The sequence below is a fragment of the Oxyura jamaicensis genome, chromosome 1, assembly GCF_011077185.1.
Source record: "Oxyura jamaicensis isolate SHBP4307 breed ruddy duck chromosome 1, BPBGC_Ojam_1.0, whole genome shotgun sequence".
NCBI classification, from domain to species: domain Eukaryota; kingdom Metazoa; phylum Chordata; class Aves; order Anseriformes; family Anatidae; genus Oxyura; species Oxyura jamaicensis.
In genome coordinates, this window is record NC_048893.1 from 6,024,363 (window position 1) to 6,044,537 (window position 20,175).

The window sequence follows — 20,175 nt, forward strand, 5'->3', positions numbered from 1 at the left end:
ACCATAGCTCCCCCGCTCACTGCCAGTGGCGTGCTGTTCACAGTATTTTGGAGAATTGGCTCCCAGATAATCTTTACAGCACACTAGGAGAGAGATCCCCGCAATCCCACTGCTCCTCCTCACTCTGCCAGTGCTCTTGTACAATCCCTCTGGGGGATTTTCTTCTGGGGTGCATGTCACCTGGGAGGATACTATGCCACCTCCTTTTTATTAATGTTTAAAAATATGAAACAGATTATGAAGGAACAGAAATTATTAGTGTCATGTTTGCAGAGCTGTGTTCCCCTTTCCCCAGCCTCATCCAGCTCATCGTGTGGGTCAGTAGTGCTTATACCTGCCATCCAAGAGCTGAGCTGGGTTATCTGGACCCATGTAAAGGCTGAGGAGCACGGTGGTTGTGCTGGCTGGTGTGTGTGTAACATGTCAACCTGTGATGGAAATGAGTTCTTAGAAATTCCATTTGTAAAAATAGGTAGGGAGCATGGCACTCATCTCCTAGGAAACCCCTCGTTGTGTTATGAGCTATAATGTGCTAAGATTACAGTTCAGATAAAGGGAAGCAGAGCTGCTGCCAGGTTGTTTCTGCTGGAGTTTTCCAACACAGAAGGTCACCCGTATGTAACAGTATACTCTCGTTGGAGTTTGTGGACTGGCTGGGGCGCTGAGCTGGTTTCTCTTGTGCTGCTGCTCACTGGAGACTGGGAGGTGAAAACAGAAGCTGGTGTAGCCCTGAGTTTTGCTGAGTGCAGAAACCATGGGTGGTTGGGGTCTACCAGACCTTCATTGAGTCAAATGAAGCTCAGTAGCCAAAGCTGGTGTAGACAGGCCCAGAGGTCTTCAGCCTTCATCCCCTTCCCAGCAGGACTGGCAGAGACATCAATGTTCATTTTCTGTGAAGATGAAACTGGTTTCTATTAAACCAGGAATCTAATCATGGCTTCCATGGACCAGGCTCACCACCCTGGGTGGGATGATCTTCTTTCAAATGAAATGCAGGAAACACCAGCACCTCTTTTTCTGCTGTGGTTCTCTAAGAGGCTCAGCTGCTTTGGTGGAGGTGTGCACGCTGGAGGGACCGCTTCCCTCCACAGCACCTTGAAGGTGGAGCTGCGGGGAAATCCCTTGTCAGCAGAAGCTGTTGGGAGAACCCTTTTTGCTCTGAGGTTTGAATGAGAACAGGACTGAGACTTGCACACATGGAAACTGTGTGGCAATTCTTTTAGCAGAAGGGTATGTGAGTTTCAGAAGTGCCTGGTAACTACGTTTACAGCTACACTGAAATAATCTTTGCCAAAATGTTTGTTTGCAAGCCTGCTGGTTGCCAGGCAAACCCGTCTGCTAAGATTTCTTAACATACCTCAGCTCAGACATGAAACAACATGTGGATACACAAGTCAAGAGGTGGGGGAGAAGGAAAGCAAACACTCCTATGGTGTTTTTAAAAGTGACCATTGAAAGGAAGGCTTCAGATGGAGCTCTGGGTAAATTGCAGTGGCTTTTCCTACCACAGCTCAATTCTGAGTTACAGAACAAATTGTATTGCATTTTACTGAATTGTCCCTCCCCCCACATTTTTTTTAACTCTAAGTTACTATTTGGAGTGGGCAAGGATACAAAATACTCATAATTTTTAGTCCAAATATTTAAAATAGATATGTGAGACTGGCTGGATGGGTAACAACAGGATGAGAACAAGCCAATTAAAGTTTTCTAGAGGCACAAAATGGCCTTTACACGAGGAGAATTGTTTCACTGTGCTTGTGACAGCTCTGCATGCTGTGGCCTCTTCTTTCAGAGGCTCATCATGCTCATGGGGAGCTCATCCTGACCGGGGGCCATCCACTGGGTCTGCACGATTGATCTGGAAGAGGTCAATCCTATTTGTGCCCTTGTTGTGTGATCTGATTAACTAACCTAAATTTGTCCTTGAAACAGGCAGGGACTGTGCTGTGATTAGGAGCATAGAAGCCTTATGAGTCTCAGTCCTCGTTTTGATTTGAATATGTGCTTATTGTGCACACTTGGGTCCTGTGAGTTAGGGAGGAGATTTGCCTGCTTAGCCTTCAGAGTGTCCACACTGCAGATGTTTTCAGTCAATCTCTCCCCTGGGGCTTCCTTTCTCTCAACAAAGATCAAGAGATGTGCTTAGGGTATGTTTTATCTGGACAAGCTGATGGCACTGCTGTATTGGACATCTCTTGTCTGTAATGCATGGGGAAATAGCTCAGACATCAATAACATCCATGTAGATGTGCTCAGGAGTTTCATTCTGGGTTGTCAAGCTCTGCTTTCTCTTGAAGCAAGACCAGACCCCAAGGCTGAAAGATATCTCAGCTCATTGCAGCTGCCTGACGGGCATTCTGGGGCTAGATTTGGGCATCTCAGATGATCTGTTTGACCAGAGCTAGGTGGCAATTGGAGCATGGGATTTTTGGTGGAAGGGGCTTAAGTATTTGTGCAGTGCCACGCTGTGCTTCCCTCAATATATTTTTGGATGGGATGTAATTGCCTGTTGGAGATGTTTCTCTGAGTACAAAAGGAGTGTGCACATTTAGATTATGTGATGTTCTTTGCTTTTAAAGAATTGTTACTTAAGGATTGTCCATGTGGTTCCTGTTTCTCAGGTAATTCATCTGTAGAATAGGTCATACAGTTCCTGAAAGATGGGGTCAGCATTTGAAAATTGCATGTCAAGTAATGCAATCGTTTGGTTTTAATTACCAAGGAGGACCACCAGAACTGATACTTAGGCTCTGTTTCCTAAGGATGCCACCTGAAGGCATGGGGTGGCTTCTTTTGCAACTTGTATTTGAATGTCCAGGCACCTTTAGGCAAAACTCTTGTGTTAATTGGATTTTCCCATGGTTTAAACCCAACTACAATGTTACTTGCTCTTTAGGCAAGTTAGGCTAGTTTCATCTTTACTAAAGATTAATTGAAATTCACTTTAAAGGGAACATAGAAAAATGAAAAATGAAAGCAAAACTAGTGTTTACATTGTCTTTGCTTTGCTCTGAAAAATGCAGTGTCATCCAGTTCCTAAATTGATCCAGCCTCTTTGGAGAGTGCCAGATCATTTCTTACATTTCCGTGTAGAGGAAGAGGAAGAAACGTGCTTTTTCAAATTGGTATAATCTGCTTTATAAGGGCAGATAATATCTCCAGAAATCAGATGTGTTGTAATAGACCCTGCATATATCAGTGTCAGAACAGGGAAATGCTTTGAAAAACATTATGGAGCTCACTTATCCCTCTAGAAAGGTTTGCGGTCATTATTAGGAAAAAAAAAAAAAAAAAGGTTATTTCCCAGTGAGAATGCTGCCATCAGATAAATCCTGGGAGACAATGAGCTCCTTTCGTCTTATAAGATGAAAGTGGAAAAAAAGTACTTAAATATTCACTTTGGAAAGAAAGTGATCATCAGTGGAGAAAATAAACTGCTTAACAGCCCATTTGTGAAATGCATAATGGAAGGAAGAGCTCAATACAAAAAGCTGTATGTTTTGCTTTTGATTCTGGATAGCTTTACTGTGATTGCCACAGAGGATGTAAAGTACGTGTAATAGGCCTTTAAAGACAACACTTCCCTTTCTAATAGGGGTCAGGATTAATCAGAAAGGAGCAAACAGTTCAGGAAAGTAAAGCACTGTAATAACAAACAAGACTGGGTATCTGTGCTGGGCCAGTTTCCCTTTTTAGCATCCGTGCATCACTGTCTCAGACCAGACTACATAGCATCCTATTGAATTAGCATACACCAGGCAGCTAAAACAAATTAGTTCATCTCAGAAAGGGAAGAGTTTCTGCAGAAACTTTTCTTTTTGGCTTAATTTTTGAGCATTATGTTGTTTACTCTGTTCTGATCCTAATTTTGAAGTCACCAAAGCCTGCATGCCTTGCTCTGCAGGTTAAGGGCTTTATTTGCACAGGAGTCTCCTCAGCCACGTGCTTTGGTGCCTTCACCCTGCTGGTGTCTGAGCTGGAGTGCTCCAGGTCCTGGTGGATTCCTCATTCACGTGGCTGCAAGCTGTGCCAGCAGCTTTGCTGATGCCCAAAATGTCATAGCTGGAGGAAGGGAAGAGGACCTGGCAGTGGCATGGAGCATGGGCGGTATGTGCCATGCCCCACTGTGAACTTGAAATTCACCCTGGATTAAAAATTTAATTTCTCACTACAGCATTGTTTAAATGGTTCCCAGCAATTTTTCCCTGGGTGAAAATTGTTGACCATTAAGGAGGTGGTTGTACTCTGGTGAAAGTGATCTGGGGGAAGAGGCAGGGCTGTGAAGGAACCATCCTAGACTACATTGTCATAATTTCATGCTTTATTATGTGCAACTTTGACTTAACAGAATTCTTTCTCCTCTAAGTAGCTTTTCTTTAAGTAGCTGACATGGTTTTTCAATCTTAATTCTAGTTAATTTCTTATAAAGTACTGAGGAGTTAAACTAAGAAGAAATGATAAGCTTCAAATTGCCACTAAAAATCTTGCATCTGACTGGTGACAAAAGCTGTCAAAACACTAAGCTGTTGTAATTGTAGATAATAGTACCCAAGAAAGTAGAAGTTAAATCCAAACAAATCCAGACACTTTTGGTGACTACATGAGATGAAAGCTTTGTGCTGCTTCTCCATCATAGTGAGCTGCTGTGTACAGGGTGGGAGAAAACCAAACTGGTGTATAAGGAGGGGGAAGAAGCAGCTCTACCTGGAGTGTGAAGCTGTAATGTGTCTGTTGTGGTCGTGGCTATGAGTCCCAGTAGAGCCCTGTGGGTTCCTGAGGTTCCTCTCTCAGCAGCTGTGCTCGATGGGGAGCAGCAAGGTGGTGGGAGAGATGAAGGCATGAGCTCAGGGATGTGTTGCTCGGCCCCACACACAGCAATTCCCTGGCTCCTCTCATCTTGTGGGTAAGTGGGGACCTATCTGGAGAGAAATGTGTAACCCCAATAGTCTTAAAGTGCCTTCTAGCTCAGATGAAATGCTGAGGATATTGACGCTGGGGAGCAGAGAGACATGTCAGTGGTGCAAAAGCTGTTCTTTGCTGCAGGAATGTTCAGAAAACTGTATTTTTGCCCCTCGCTGTTGCTATTCATGTGTCCATCAGGCAAGATCAACATTTTTGGCACAGTTGGAAGTGCTGTTCATCATCTGGAGCATGTAATAGCAGCTTCATCCCCAGGTACCAGGCACTTCGTGGAGATGGAGGTCATCGCTGTGGGTGCAGGTCAGGATCAGCCCTGGGGAGGGGAACCAGGGTCAGGCACGGCCCAGGATGCCCAGCTGGGTTACAGCGAGATGCACCTCGTTCTGACGTAGAAAAGAGCATTTTTTAGTTTTTGGCTGGGTGGTTTGGTGGAAGTTAAATGAATAGCAGGGCTAAAAATACCAGCGTTAACACAGTGTTAATCCTGGTCGCCCTGTGCTTGCAGAGGCAGAGGAAGCATTGCCATAGAAGGGGCTGCAAGGCTGCGACGGTGTGTTTGATGAATGAAAATAGCTAGAAAAAGCATTTGTCCTCTAAAGAATAGATGGAGTCAAATAGACCAGTATGTGTGTTTCTTTTCTCAGAAATTTATATTAAGCTTCTTGGGAACGTGTAGGGATATTTGATTTCTGTAACGTGTGTAACACAGTCCCGAGAGTATCCTCTCTGCTCCTCTGAGTGAAAAAACCCTCCACACTTCAGTTTTGTTACCTTTGCCTTCAGACTTCACTGAGCTGTTGAAAATTTCATTGTAAATTCATTTTCACACAGACCTCAGGACACTCACAGACACAGCTTTGGAGAGAAAAACAATTTCCACCCTTAGTTCAGGTTTATGTTGGGAAATGTCTGGGATTTGGAAGAGTGAGGGCATGTGTACAGAAATGGCAGAGTAGAAAATTTAATTAAAAAAATAAGGCGACTTCTGCAGAAAAATGGCTTGGGAGAAAAATATTCTGGAGGACCAGAATCTCCTTGGTATGTGTTGGTTATACAGAGCCTGAGCTCATCCCACAGTTAACTCCTCAAGGACTGTAAGAAAAGCTGTAAAAGTGCCAGAGAAGATTTTTTTTTCTTACATGCCTGCCTCTGTCTGTAGTGCAGCTCAAAACTGCCTTTCTTTGGGCAGTCGAGGAGCAGAATTTGTGTGTGGTTACCAAAGCCACACTATGGAAATGGTTTCTTGGGTTTGGTCGGTCTCACCCAGTCGGTTGGTCTCCCATCTCGGGGTGATCTTCATGGTGGACATGGTATATTTCTCAAACCATGAGTGTTCACTAATTTTTTCCATGGTTTGTCTGGGGCAAAGTACACACAGAAGGCCAACTGTACCATAATTAAGATCATTAGCTACACACAGCCTGAAGATGTGAAATCTGTTTCCTGACTATGTCTGTTGATTTAGTGTGACAGAGCACCTGCTAATGTAGTGGAAAACTCTCAACGTGGAGGTTTCTGCAAATAGAAAAATTAAGTTTTCTCCCTCCATCTACTCTTTGTCTTCATTTTGTCAGTGCTTTTGTAACATTTTTTTTGAAGAATGAGAACAGATTTGTTGTCACAGTATATGTTGTATATATATTTTATTTCAGAAATTAAGTGTTCACCTTAAATTATAGTTCAAGCAGATGAAGAAAAAATGATTGGCCTTTATTTTACTTTAATCTGCAGGATAATGTAGCCTTGCAGCCTTTCTTTTCTAATAGAAAATCCATTCTGTTTGGATATGAATGCCATTCATATTCTAATGATAATCTTGAAATCCTAATCTGAAAATCTGAATTAAAGAAAATAATCAAATAAGAAATAATTTAAACAAATTAAAACTATGAAATATTGACATCTCATAGGACGATGACATATGCAAAGGGGTGAGGAGTCAGCAGGTCTCAGCCCAGACTTTGCCATCATCTCAATGTCACTTGTCCAGTCATTTAACCTTTTTTCTTTCACACTGTTCCTAATTCATATGAAAATTATCTAGATCACAAAATTATTCCACACTTTAATTAGAAGTTTAACAAGAGCTGATCCTCTAGGGTAAATGATAACATGGTCATAACTTTCAGAAGTAGGTTCAGTTGCCGCACGCTTATTTCAGCAGCTAGCTAGGTGGTTTAATTTTGCAGAAGTTTCTTGCTTACCCATTTCCACTGCTGTCCTAGTTCCTCAAAACTGTGATGCTTTACCTATTAATTTTCTCTAACCTCCAGGAAGGACCTGCAAAGCTCCCAGGGGAGTTTGTAGCCCCCAATTCAGAGAGGCAAATGCTGGGTCCCCAGGCACAGTGGAAAGGTTTCCATTAGCTATTTCCCAGCTGTGGGGAGTGGGACATCCCAACCATTGCACATACCTTTGAAATGATGACTTTTAATTAATTAACTTATTCTCCCTTCTTTTTAAAAAATCTGTGCTGGAGTGTGAAAATAATTTTTGGACCATTTTGGGGGGGCAAAGGGAGAGTGTGTGTTGTGGAGGGCTGTGAGAATTAAAGTCCCCCAGACATTTTCTGCGTAATATCTTGGTAATTTTCAGAGTAAACACCTTCCTCAAGATTTCACAGAACTTAAAAAAAAAAAAAAAAAAAAAAATTACCATTATTTGCTGGTATCCTTCACAGAAATTGCATTTTTCCATGCATGAAATTTCAGATAAAAATTCATAATTCAAAATACAAGATTCACCAAGTGGATTCCGAATCTCTTTCTGGCTCAGTGCTGATTTAACATCACTTGATGATGCTTAGTAGAAGCCACATTCTTTTCACAAAAAGTCTTGTCATTTCAGTGGTAAGCAAAGCACCATTTTCTAAACCCAAACACATTGAGAGAACTTTGGACACAATTAACTTTTAACCCTCAATAAAAAAAATGCAATAAATTCTTAGAGATAAACTGTTGCCTTCATTTATGTCTTGATTTTAAAGGGCACATTAATTCACTGGGGAGGGTGGTGGGGGGGAATATCTCCTTTAGCAAACCTTCCAGGCTGGTGTTCTGGGGATTTTGTTTGAGGAGATGGGGAATTTGCTGTAGGATATCTTACTGTTAGCAAGAAAGAGAGCAGCTTTGTATTTCTGACTTTCTGTTATTTACCTACTCATGTACAAGTCAAGAAAGATTTAGTGGGGGCTTGATTGGATCATTAAGTGTGGGTGAATTCATCTCTGTATTTGAAATTAAGATAATTACTTGTCCATCTATACACTATTATTTCTGGCTCTCCCTTGACTTCAGCACACTCCAGGAGCATCTTTGCTGCCTTTTGATTGCTGATTTTTTCTGTTACTATTTCTTTTTTTCTTTTTGGCTTATACCTTTCCTCCCCAGCTGTATTTAACTCTCTGATCCCTATCTGCATTTCTTCCCTCCCTTCTCTTTCCTTTCAGCACTTCTCTTTCTTTTGTCTCTTTCCTCTTTGCTTCTTTTTTCCTTGCTCTCTGACCGCAGGAGCTGTGCAGCAGGAGCACGTGTAGTGCAGCAGGATTGTGCAGACCATCAGTGCCAAGGGTTGGCATTTACGTGAATGCTTTAACTGAGGGTCAGCTCATTTCTTGCTTTAATGAGAAAGGCTGCTAAGAAGATACAGAATTGTTTTTTATCGGTGTATATCAGAGTTCCCCCTAAAAATGCATTTATATACACAAACGCTGCTCCAGCCCCATGGCTGTCCTGGTATGTGGAGAAAGAAATCCAGCAAAATGGTGAATCCAGCTGAAATAAAGGCATTTCTCAAAGCTCAGTTTATTATATAGAGGAATAAAAGGGATTTCATTGATTTTGTCATCTTAGAAGAGCAATGAAATCCAGATCAGAGTGGGAGCTCTGTGCTTTGCAGTATTGTAAACACTCAGAGAGCTGTGTGAGCAGTAAATGACCAGCATGGATATGCTGCTTCTAACGGCATTTAACTGCAGCCAAAAAGATTATTCAAGACACAGCTAGAGTGAAGTGGTGAAAGCTTAGGCAGACAGGACTTTAAGGCATTCATGAATTATATCTGGGAGCTGCCTCGTGAGTTTCTGAGCGTCAGAGTCTTCAGCCAAAGCCGATAAGCACTGAGGGTCTCAGGATTTCCCAGTAAAGGGATTTTATTGCAATTCCACTCTGGCTGTCCCGAGCATGAGGGTTAGAAGGAAAGCACCCATTTGGCGAACCAAATAATGAGGACTGATGATGACAGGAAAGCAAAGAGTAAGTCTGCAAAAATATGTTGGGTGGCTCGATTTTCTTTTTTATTGCTCCAGCCATTGGGACTGTTTGCATGGACTCTGAACTGGAGTCTGTGATGCTCTGAAATGCTGTGGCAGTTTATACACAATGCAGAAAACAAAGCTGTTCCTGTACTTAGCGCGGCATAAATGAGTCCGGACATTTTTTGTTCCTTTTTGCCAAAAAGATGAGGCAAAGCGTTCTTTGTTCAGAGGGTCACTGCCACATGGACACAAACCACCAGCTTGCAAAAGTCTCTTTTAACCCCTTGCTAAACTTCCAGTCTTGTTTCCCTGTTGCTGCTAATGACCAAAACATTTCTGTGTAAACAGGCATTTTCTATCCAGCATCCTCTTCTGTCTGCCTGCTTCGCTTACCCCTTGGCTCAGTGATTCACTCAGTCCTTTTGCAACTCAGGAACTGGCGGTGAGGCCGGAGGCGCTTGGTCGTGTCGTCATGCATGACTTAGAGAGGGAGAGCCAGGAGAGGAAACGTTTCTGTTGGTCCACAGATATCTAGATAATCAGTGACTCTGGGCAAGGAAAGTCAGGGAAAGTTTGTGGTAGCCAAATGAGGTTGTGATCAAATATTAGGAGTGGGTTGGAGTGTGGCTGGGTTTTCTCAGCCTCTTTTCAGAGAGAGCAATGTAGAAGAACAGAATAACCTAGTGATGGATAACCCGGTGTTCTACCTCTTTTAGTGTTATATATATAAAATATGATCCTTCGGCTGGTGGACTTTGAGTTGGGATCTGGGGAGTGCTACATTTTTGGGTAGTGCTTGGCTCTGTTGTCTCTTGGGGATGGCAGGTGCTTTGGGAGGAGGTTTTGGTGAACAGGAGCAAGGATTTGCTGTTCCTCAGCAGGCTGGTGGTGCTCTGCTATGCCCAGTACCTCGCTGCTAAACCAGCAAATAGCTAAACCTGATAAACCAGGAATATCATAGCAGCCCCAGTGTGCCAGAGCAAAGGTCCATCCAGATGCCAAAAGGCCCTGAAGGATGCTCAAATTCTCAGAAAGCAGTAGCAAAAGCTACTAAAGTAGCTAAAGCCTGTCACATCTGCCTGGCCTCTCCTCAGCAAGGATGCTTTGGAGGAAGATGTGAGAGTGCAAGAAATAATATTGTTACAGAATAACCCAATGAAGGAGAGGTGCTGCTCACTCTTGGCAATTAGCGACTGGCTGCTGTGATGATGTTTCTGTATCCTTTATTTGTGTAATCCTCTCTGGGGTAACTGTGGGGAAGCTGCTATTAAGGCAGACATTTGGGCTTGTGACTTAATCCGATTGTTTGGCTTTAGCGATTACACATGGCAGTTTGTTTTGTGGAATAACTCTGTGTACAGAGAGGAACTCTGACGCTGCTTCTCCGTCTGAGTCAGGGTTGAGCAAAGGGTGAAGAGATGCTCAGGGAGGACCAGAGCGGAGGCCCTGACCTCTTGTGGTCAATGAGGAACCGAGAGCACGGTTGGCACCCGTGGGTCATTTGCTCCCAGGGACTTTGTGGTGCTGTGTGAATTAAACCTCCAAAAAACTTCAGAAAAGGGAAAAGTACATCATTCATCATATGTCAGAAAAGCAGCTTGGCTGCGGTCCCTGCCCTGGTAATGGCACTTTCTGATTTTCGACCTTTGCTCAAACTTCTGCTGGACTGTAGTTCTTTATTAATATTGTTGGGTTTGGTGAGCCTTTAATATTTTGCCCGAATGCCTTTATATATCTGTAAAAACAGTGAAAGATTCTCATAATGCCATGGCTGTGATTAACGAGAGCAGCTATCAAAATCCACCAGAAGAATAGATTCAATTGATGTATTTCAGATAACAGTTTGCGAAGAAATGACACCACTTAAAATCTCTGCTTTTCTTTTCTTCCTTCAGGGGCGCATTTTCCGAAGTTGTTTTGGCTGAAGAGAGAGCTAGTGGGAAACTATTTGCAGTCAAGTGCATTCCCAAGAAGGCACTGAAGGGGAAGGAAAGCAGCATAGAGAATGAAATTGCAGTCTTGAGAAAGTAAGTATCAGACCTTCGTTTCTGCTTCTTTGCTTCGATTAGACTCCTGCGTTTCAGGCACAGGAGCAGTGACTGACAAGTGTGACTGATGGGTTGTTCAGCCCATCACCAGCAGACAAGATCAGCTGAGTTTAAACGATGCTGAAAATCTTTTGAGAGATGCTTTGGTTTTCTTTTATATTAATCCAGCCGGATGACTGTGAAATGGCAAAGAAGAGGAGTCAGGCTGGAGTAAAAGCAGTGATGCCCTGCAAAAAATCTTACCCACTAATAATGTCAGCAATTGGGTCGTCGCCTTTGAGGAGAGCAAGAGTGGGGTTGTTATTTCCGGGTGCTTAAAGCAGTTGATACACTGATTGTTGTAAAACTAATTAGGCATGTTACGGATTGCTCAAGGTGACAGTGGTAGCCTGTAGTAGCTCTGTCACCTCTGCTCTGTCAGAGTTGTCCATGGAGTGCAAGTTTTTCCTGACATAAATCAGACACAAACAAGCAGCTCGGGACTGCGATGAGTTCAGTCATTAAAGGCTTGATCTGTACCTCTTCCTTATCTCGTGCCCTGAAGGCAGGATTCATCTTACCTGGCTTGAGACACTTGGCTCTGAACTTGTCACCCTTGACTTCCTTTCTAGTTAGTGGAAGGAGACTGGTAACTTTAGGATAGGTCCATATGACCTGTTTTAGATTTCTAAAAGCAGCTTTTCTTCTAATTTAATTCAAAGTAGCACAATTATGTAGAAGTCTACTTTGGACTGGGGCAACCAGACTCCTGCTGCTCTACTGTACCTAGTGGGGCTTGTTGCCCCAGCTCTGGGTCATGTAGAAGTTGATGGCTCATTGTCTGAGCACTGCAAGGCAAAAACTGATCCTACATCTTTAACTAGGTACAGTAAGTGCTCAAGCAACCTAAGCCAAAGGAGCAGGTTGTAGGGCAAACTCAGCCATCTCAGGAGGCAGAGGGGGTCCTTTTCAGCAGAGTGGAGAATATAGCTATACAAAGAGCTACAAGAATTTGTTGCAGTTGCTTTCCCATTGCTGGACCTATATGATATGTACCCAGCAATAACTGCAGCCTGTTGTCTTACCGGCTGGTGGTACTGAGAACCTGCCATAAAGCTAAAAAACCATTGCCATCTTCATGACCAGGTAATAAGGGCCAATACCAGGCAGCTTGAACCAGTCTTTGTCTCTGTGGGTCTCTGCTACTCATAGATTACTATAAGAGCATAAGAGGCAGCACTCAGGCTGGGCTATTCGTGCTGTGATGGTAGGAGAGGGAGTAGGCAGAAAATTCCTTAATTCCATGCAATTAAATCTACTCAGTCTCTTGTCCTGTGCACGCTATGAGATTTTTCCTTTTTTATCTCCTGATGTCATCTACTTAGCTGTTGCTAATACAAACTTTGCATGTTATTGTATTTATTCTGAAAATAGGCATCTTTGCTAGCAGATGCAGTATTGAATTTGTATGCACCACCAATAAAATGCTTAGAAAATAACAAACTGGTTCTGCCTGGGATTGAGGAGAGGAGATACCAACCTATTTCTCTGTTCAATAAATTATCAGCTTCAAAACCTGTCGGTAGAAATATATTTGAGAGGGGTGGAGTGGGTCCTGAGAAGCTGTTGCTAAGCTCCAAAGGTATCTAAGTGCCTTGCTTTTGTTTCTGATAGCTTCATACTGCATAGGGATGGCTAGTGTGCGTGCTGCCTAATTAGTGGGTAGGATGCCAGGGCCCCAGGCTGCCCTGGGTGGCTGCGAGGAGCCACAGCTGTAACGTGCCACGCACTGAACCGGCCACTTCTGGGGAGGATGTGAGCAGGGGATGCCTGGAGGGAGGGATTTGTTCCTCTTCCCTGCAAGGAGTGCATAGAGCCATAGAGGATGGAGGTAAAGCTGATATAAATTATCACGTGTGCTGACCCCGTTCTCTATCCGTTTTTGTATCATGCCTTTTGGGGGGATGCTTGAACTCCGATGGCATTAAAGTCCCAAATGACAGCCTCTGAAGCTGAAATGCAAGCAAACTCCTTGTGTCCTCTTAGAGGTGGCCTGTCATACAGGTGCCTAGCAGGGAGCCACAGATATACTCACTGAAGCCTCTGCCAGCTCTCTGAGCTGCTCATGCTCCTGTGTGTGTGGTGAGCAGGTTTTGGGGGACAGCCAGAGATGGTGCCGACTGTGTCCTTTGCACCTTTCGTGCCCTCTGGATGAGGTTTGTCCTCCTGTCGGCCCTGCCATACCACCCACATCTGGCAGAATCAAGATGCAGAAGGGTTTGGATGATGCTGTCTGTTGAAGCTGAATTTAAATAATACATTTTTAAATTCAGGACTGAAAGTCTGAGTGTGGAGCACTGTAGGAAGCAGAACCTGGTGGTGAAAGCATGAACCTAATGACCAAAACCCTTGCATCACCTCTCATTTCTGCTGCTGGCTTCCAGCATGACCTGAAGTGCCTTCTGTCTCAAATAGCTGTTGTCTGTGCTACAGCCAAAAGCCTTTAAATAACAATTTTACCTGCAGGACCTTTGCTTTCCATTCCTCATGTCAGAAGATGGAGGAGAGTGGGTCCAAGAGGGGAAGTTTCTGGTCTGGATTTTTAGTGCAAAACCATGGCAACGTCCTGTCAGCCCTTCTCTGTCTCAGTTAAAAAAACACTGGAAGTGTTAAACAAATATTGCACGCTGGGGAAGGCCGGTGGTCCCCACATGTAGTTCATGGAAGGTAGGAGATTTTATCTTTTGGATGCTCTCTGTCTGTGGGCTTGGCCGCTGTTGCTGCCAAAACAAAATGACACATTTTAAAAGCGATGTTCTGCTAACAGAGGAGCTGCCAGCCAACTGATCTGCATGTTTGTGTGAGTGCCAGAGTGAATCATGCTCCCTCCAACATTTTATTTTTCCAGCCATGGCCAACAAATCTGTTCTTAAAAAAGAAAAAAGACGGAAGAGCCGTTAAGTCAATATTTACGCCTAGCAACCTTAACAGGGTTCTTCCAATATGGACTCTCTTGTTTCCCGTGGAAATCCATGGCAACATTCCCCGAAGACTCAGAGGGGTGGGGATGCAGTGGGAAGGAGCTCGCTGTTGGACGCAGTGCTGGCAGAGACGAAGTCTGCAGCTAATCCAGGAGCCCCATCCTGACAAATTCTTTCGGCCCCATTTCAGCATAGAATTTAAGCATGTGCCCAATTCTAGGTGATAATTCATCCCTCTGAAATCAGTTTCATTCCTTTCAGTTTGAGCTCTCCTTGCTGAACTCAGGGCTAAAGGGATGCTTCACAGCAAGGGGAAAAGCCCACTGGGCACCTCTGTTCAGTTCTGCACCAGGAGGGGAGTTTTCTTAGTGTCCCCAGTCTGTGCACTGCTGATGACTGGTGCACAAGGACTGCTGTTTCTCGTAGCTGTGTGCTGGCTGCATGTAGCTGGACATGGTGCAAAAGGTTGCATCTCAACACAAAACCAAGTGAGAAGCTGGGCTGCATCCGTCATTCAAGGTTTATTTCTTTTGCAGTGGAAAATGTACTATTTTTTAAAATCTGTTTGAGGAAGGAAACTGGATCTCTAGGGTAGAACTATCACAGCTCCGTGAACTGCCTGCCTGCAACCCAGCACACTGTGTTACACAAACTTTTTCTGACCTGAGATGTGGGCAGTTTCATAACCTGCTCAGAAAGCAACCCATTTCTGTTTTTAAGCAGAAAAGTAAATGCAATTCCTTCCATTGTTTGCTGTAGAATAGTGGAAATTTCTTCCCCGTATGGTAATTGTGCAGGTGTGAACATGCTGAAAGATGAATTGGCTGTTAGACGGGCTCCTGAAGGCAGTAGGTGGTGTGAAGAGCTGGACTGCAGTGAGCATCAGTTTGAGGCTCTAGAGAAGTAGAGAAAAACAACCTTGTAATAGTCAGACAGAGAAAAATATACCTGATATATGTATTTTTCTTTTTTCTTGCTTTCCTTTTTTTTTTTTTTTTTTTTTTTTTTAATCACAAAGAAACTTTCTAGCTGGTGGTATGTTATTGGGGTAATACCTGCACAATCAAACGGGTTCGGTGCTGAGTCAGAAGAAGGCAAGGGGAGGAATCAATGCAGGTGTATTGATTGTAGCAGCCACATGAACAAATTAGAGTCTTGTTAAACAAATGCTGTTTAGCTAGCACACCAGACATTGCTCTAGCTAGTTTCTGCTGAATGGGGATTTTAAGAATCTTTTATAAACTATTTAGGTATCTCCCACTCTCATCACCTGCTCTTCACTCTCCTAGATCCTCTGGGAGAGGCACCATAAAAATCCTCATTACAAATCCAAGCCATGCCTAATTGCAGTGAAGCCATTTTTCTTGTTAAACAGCATGATCAAACCGTTTCTAGCAGGTCAGCTGTATTTCTGCCCGTGCTTTCCATTCCCATTTCTTTGGAAGAGGTGCTGGGTGTTCGGGCAGTGATTCATGCCTGCTGCTTCTCTCCTTTTATGCCTGCACCTACAGCCAGGAGCTGCTGCTATTATAAGGAGGGAGAGAGGCAGCCTCCTGCAAAGTCTGCAAAACCCACCTCCAAACCCCCCAAAAAACAGAGATTAAAATTTTTCATCAAGCAGGTGAAAGCATGGGTGTGCTTGGTAGCACCATTCCTGACATTAGAGGGGATGCCTTTGATAAGGAATATAGATAAATCACCATCTCAAGATTACCTGAGGGCTTAAAGGACAGTTTCAGAAATGACACTGGTCTGTTCCTTTTTGGTAGCTCATTGACAACTTCCCCTAAAACCTCTCTGTCCCTGGCTCTTACCTCTGCAAGGGCTTATACCTCCCAGGCTAACCCCATAGCCTCTGGGAAGCCAAATCCACGTTCAGTTTTGAAACCCATTAGTCACCCCTTATTAAACTCTTCTGTGCAATTTAACTCAGAATAAAAGGCTACATTAATTCTGAATAAAATTGATCAGGCAGAAGTTTAATGTACCTTAACACAAATTTGGGCACTTAATTAATTCGGCTGAATGTTCCTGAGTGACTTTGTGGGACAGATCCTCCTATTCAAGCCGGGAATGTTTCTGAGTCAAAAAATAAAGCCCATGCATGCCTGGATGGTCTTGTGCTCTACTTTCCCAGTCCACAGTCTCTGCTGGTGCCCACCAGTGCTCTCCTATAGCAGTTATTTTTCTGTGAGAGGTGACCCAGCCGAAGTACAGGGCCAGCTAAATTGAAGAGACACACTCAGATCCTGTCTTGATGGATATAGTTTTTAGTGTAAAAACAATGTTTTTAGCATAAAACCAATGGTAATTAGGTTGTGCAGCTGGTGTGTAACAGAACAACTCTGGGATTGAGGTTTAAGAGGTTAATGACTAATTAGGACTTGATGCCCCAGCAGTGAGAGCTCTTTTCCTTTAAAGAAATTAATAGGATGGTTAAGAAAAGAAAACAAATTAAAAACACCACTGTCAAAAGCCAAAACTCTTGGCACCTCTGTCTGTCAGGTAACACTATTTCTCTGAAGCTTTGCTTACCCCATAGACGAAACAGGCTTGCTGCTTTTTTTTTTTTTTTCCCTCCTATTTTCCCCTGCCCTGTGAGTAATGGTGAGAAGTTAGGCTGCCTCAGCAAGAACTGCAGAGACAGCTGGTTGTTATATTAAGTAATCACTTTCAGAGAAAGCTTTTATGTAGATTTACTTGCTAAAACCTGGCTTGCTCATGCCGTTGCGGTTGCGCCGGGGTGACAGGAGGCTGGCTCTGCCCTCCCTGTGTGGCCATGCTCTGAGCTCTGCTAATTGCAAATCCAGGGCATCCCCAGAATTGCATCCCCAGCACTACCCTGCGGGTGGATTGGGGTGCCCAGGTGTGAGGTTGTGGGGCAAGGGGATGATCCTGGGTGGTGTCATTAATGATGTTGATGTCAATGGTCAAAGAGTAGGGCTCCAAGAGAATATATCCATTGCTGTTGCATGTGGGTGGGCTTCATCCTTTGGAGCCACTGTTACTGCTGCAGGCATGACCCCAAGAGAGGCAGGTTAGGCGTGGAAATGAGCCAGGATCTACAGCACAGCAGGGTAGGGGCCATTTGGGCATGCCTCGAGCCTAACATCAGCTTTAAGCCATGAGATCATCTTCTGAATCAAGGAAGTGCAAACAGCATGAATTGCCCTTCTCAGTTGTCAGGCAAAAGTGAATCTGACCCTATATATATAGGTATGGCACAGGATAGCTCTGCCTTGGCACTACGAGGTGACTTCTTGCTAAGCTGCTTATTTTGCTGTGAAGAATTCACACTGATGGGAAAAAAAAAAAAAAAAAAAAAAAAAAAAAAAAAAAAAAAAGCGGACACCATTTTTGATCACTGACATGCTGGAAACTTTGCAGGGGAAGACTTTGCAGCCAGGACTGCCCAGATCACATTTCATGCTAGATTAGATGTAAGCAGATGTACAGAAGCAGATCAAGGCATCTTAAAAATCCTAAAATACATTAGATGAGAAAGAAAAATATCCCTTCTGAAAGAGTAAACAAAAAAAATCCCTGTTGTTTTTTCTAGTCTTATGGTTTTATTTGCACTCAACATGCTCCTAAATAGCTATGGCGATCCTGTGTTCCTGCCTGACCTTCTCCGGTGTGCATGCAGACCAGCATTACAGCATGAGAAGTCATTGCAACCTAATTGCTGGATGACAATTAGGTGACAACTTGGCTGTCCTCCCTTCTGGGGAGCGCTGGCTTACCAAATCTCCCTTGCATAACCATTATTCTTCAAGGTCAGCCCATGTCCTGGCCCAACTCAAAAGATGGGCCCCAAGAGATGGGGGGGCAGGTCAGGGGGGATGAAAGGGCATCGGAGCTCAGAGCTCCAGCCTGAGAAATAAGCTGGTGTGTTTTGGAAGAAACAGCTGCTTTCTGAATAGTTGCTCCAAGATGCTTTCAGATTAGCAAAATGGGTTTTTCAGCCTTAGCTGGAGGCTGCTTCTATGCTAAATGTCTGTTTTATGTGGACCCCATCCTGTGCATAGCTGCAATCACAAAGCCAGGGTCCTTTCACAGCTCCTAGCTAAAGAATGAGAATATATACCCTATTTTCATGTATTTATTACTCAGGAAGATGGTTACAATTGTATTTCAGTGATACAAGTACCTGATTATATGCGCTGTTGTCTGTTACCTAAAAGGAACAAATAGGCATAAAGCCTCTTTAATAAGATCTAACAGTTTGATAAATGACTCAGCTTTATATCTGGATGCATCAGGTCTGCCTTTGTCACTCCCACATGTTCAAAGCTAAGAGTCACCTTATTTGCAAGCAAGTGCCTTCAGCTGGGGCCTTTGAAGCTCACAGGAGCTAAGGTGGGTCTGTCTGTGCATGGGAGGACACGCATCTGTGAGACTAACCCAAGAGGTGGCAGACATGGGGTAAAGTTTAGAGGATGCAGGGTTTGGGGTAATAACAGGGAAAGCATTTTCACAAGTGCTAGCAGCCCAGATAGATCTTTCAGGATCTGTCAGTGCCTAGAAGCTGGTAAAGATGTGGTCCTAGGTGGCTTCACTGGGTAAAATACCTCCTCTTGTTTCTTGTTTCTGTTGGTTTTCACAGAGCTCTTCATAGGTCATCTGGAATATTCTACCCAAAACTAAGTTGTTGATTTTTTTTCCCCATGAAAGTCATTTCTTCATTTGGAAAAAGTTTAAAAGGCTATTTAAAGGTCTCATGGTATTTACAAATTGAAGATGTCCTTGTCAACATGCTATCAACAAACTGCATTTTGCCTGTCTTTTCTAATTTAATCTTGAAATATTAACTGGAGGAATTAAATGTTAAATATTAAGCTATTGTGATGTCCTGTTAAATATTAAGCTATTGCAATGCCCTGTTGGAGCCAGTTAGCTTAACCATAAGATGACCATATCTTAGTGATGAGTGAGTTACTTACATAAACAGTCCAAACACCTCTATAATATTCTTTCATCTCACTTTCATGCTATTAAAATCTGTGGCATTAATTTACATAGCGCTGGAGAGTAGCGAATTAGGGTATAATTTTCAAAGCACTGCATAAAGTAAACCAAGTAAATGCAAGGTAGGATTCATCCGGCCAGCTGGAAGCATCCTCAAGGTACACAGCTGCATCTGAGCTCACATCTCACTTGTTGTGGAAATCATCAAATATGCATTTCTAAATGGATCAGAATGTACAGGGGAAAAAAATACACAACACAAGTATTCCAAAAACGTCAGTTCAAGAAGGTAGAAAAACCAAAATCTCATCAGAAATGACAGTTTTCATGAGCACTCCTTGTCCAAAGCAGTTGTTTGCTCTTAGCAGCATGCTAAAATGCTTTGTGAATACAAGTTACTGCATTTTAGGCCTCCGTTATATGAAATTAGACCAGTAGTGTTATTGGTGGGCCAGTTTTTGCGGCATATGAGCTTGGTGTGAATTTAAGAAATCTCCATTGGCAACTTCTGTCTCCTATTTTCATTTATAGAAGATGAATCACACATTTTGTCCCTCAGTAAGGTCATGATTCCAGGTATCTTTAACCAGACGTTGGCACGGGAGGGCTGGCTCTGACCATAAGAAAATGGGTAAATATTTGTACTACATCCCACTTCCAGTTGCACCAGGTTAAACCTAATGGCAGCCTCTGTGTTTTGAACACATCCTGGATTGACAACTGCGTAAATTAACTGGTATTTGGCCAACTGAGCCTACAGTTGTCATCTGTACTACATATTGATTCAGTCTTACAATGCTTACTCATACAACATTTTGTTTGTGCTCAGTACGAGTTTTCCTGGGGAAAAAAAAAAATAAAAAACACAAAAGATATGTAGGTATAGATTTTGTCTTTGACCAAGGAAAGAGTTATCACAGTTTTGTTCTGAAATAAAAATTCATCTTTTACAAAAATCAGAAATTCAATTTCTTATCATGCCTTGCATTCATAAGGCATTGACCTAAGCAGAATAGATTGT

General features: G+C 43.2%; 1 protein-coding gene across 5 annotated transcripts in view; it reads left to right on the forward strand.

Moving 5' to 3' along the window:
• The window catches only part of CAMK1D (calcium/calmodulin dependent protein kinase ID), a 217,690-nt gene that overhangs the window by 84,007 nt on the left and 113,508 nt on the right, over positions 1 to 20,175 (forward strand). For all 5 annotated transcript variants that reach the window (XM_035317413.1, XM_035317419.1, XM_035317399.1 and 2 more), the window contains exon 2: positions 11,074 to 11,205. In XM_035317413.1, coding sequence (XP_035173304.1) covers positions 11,074 to 11,205 — 132 coding nt within the window. The remainder of the gene's footprint in view (positions 1 to 11,073; positions 11,206 to 20,175) is intronic.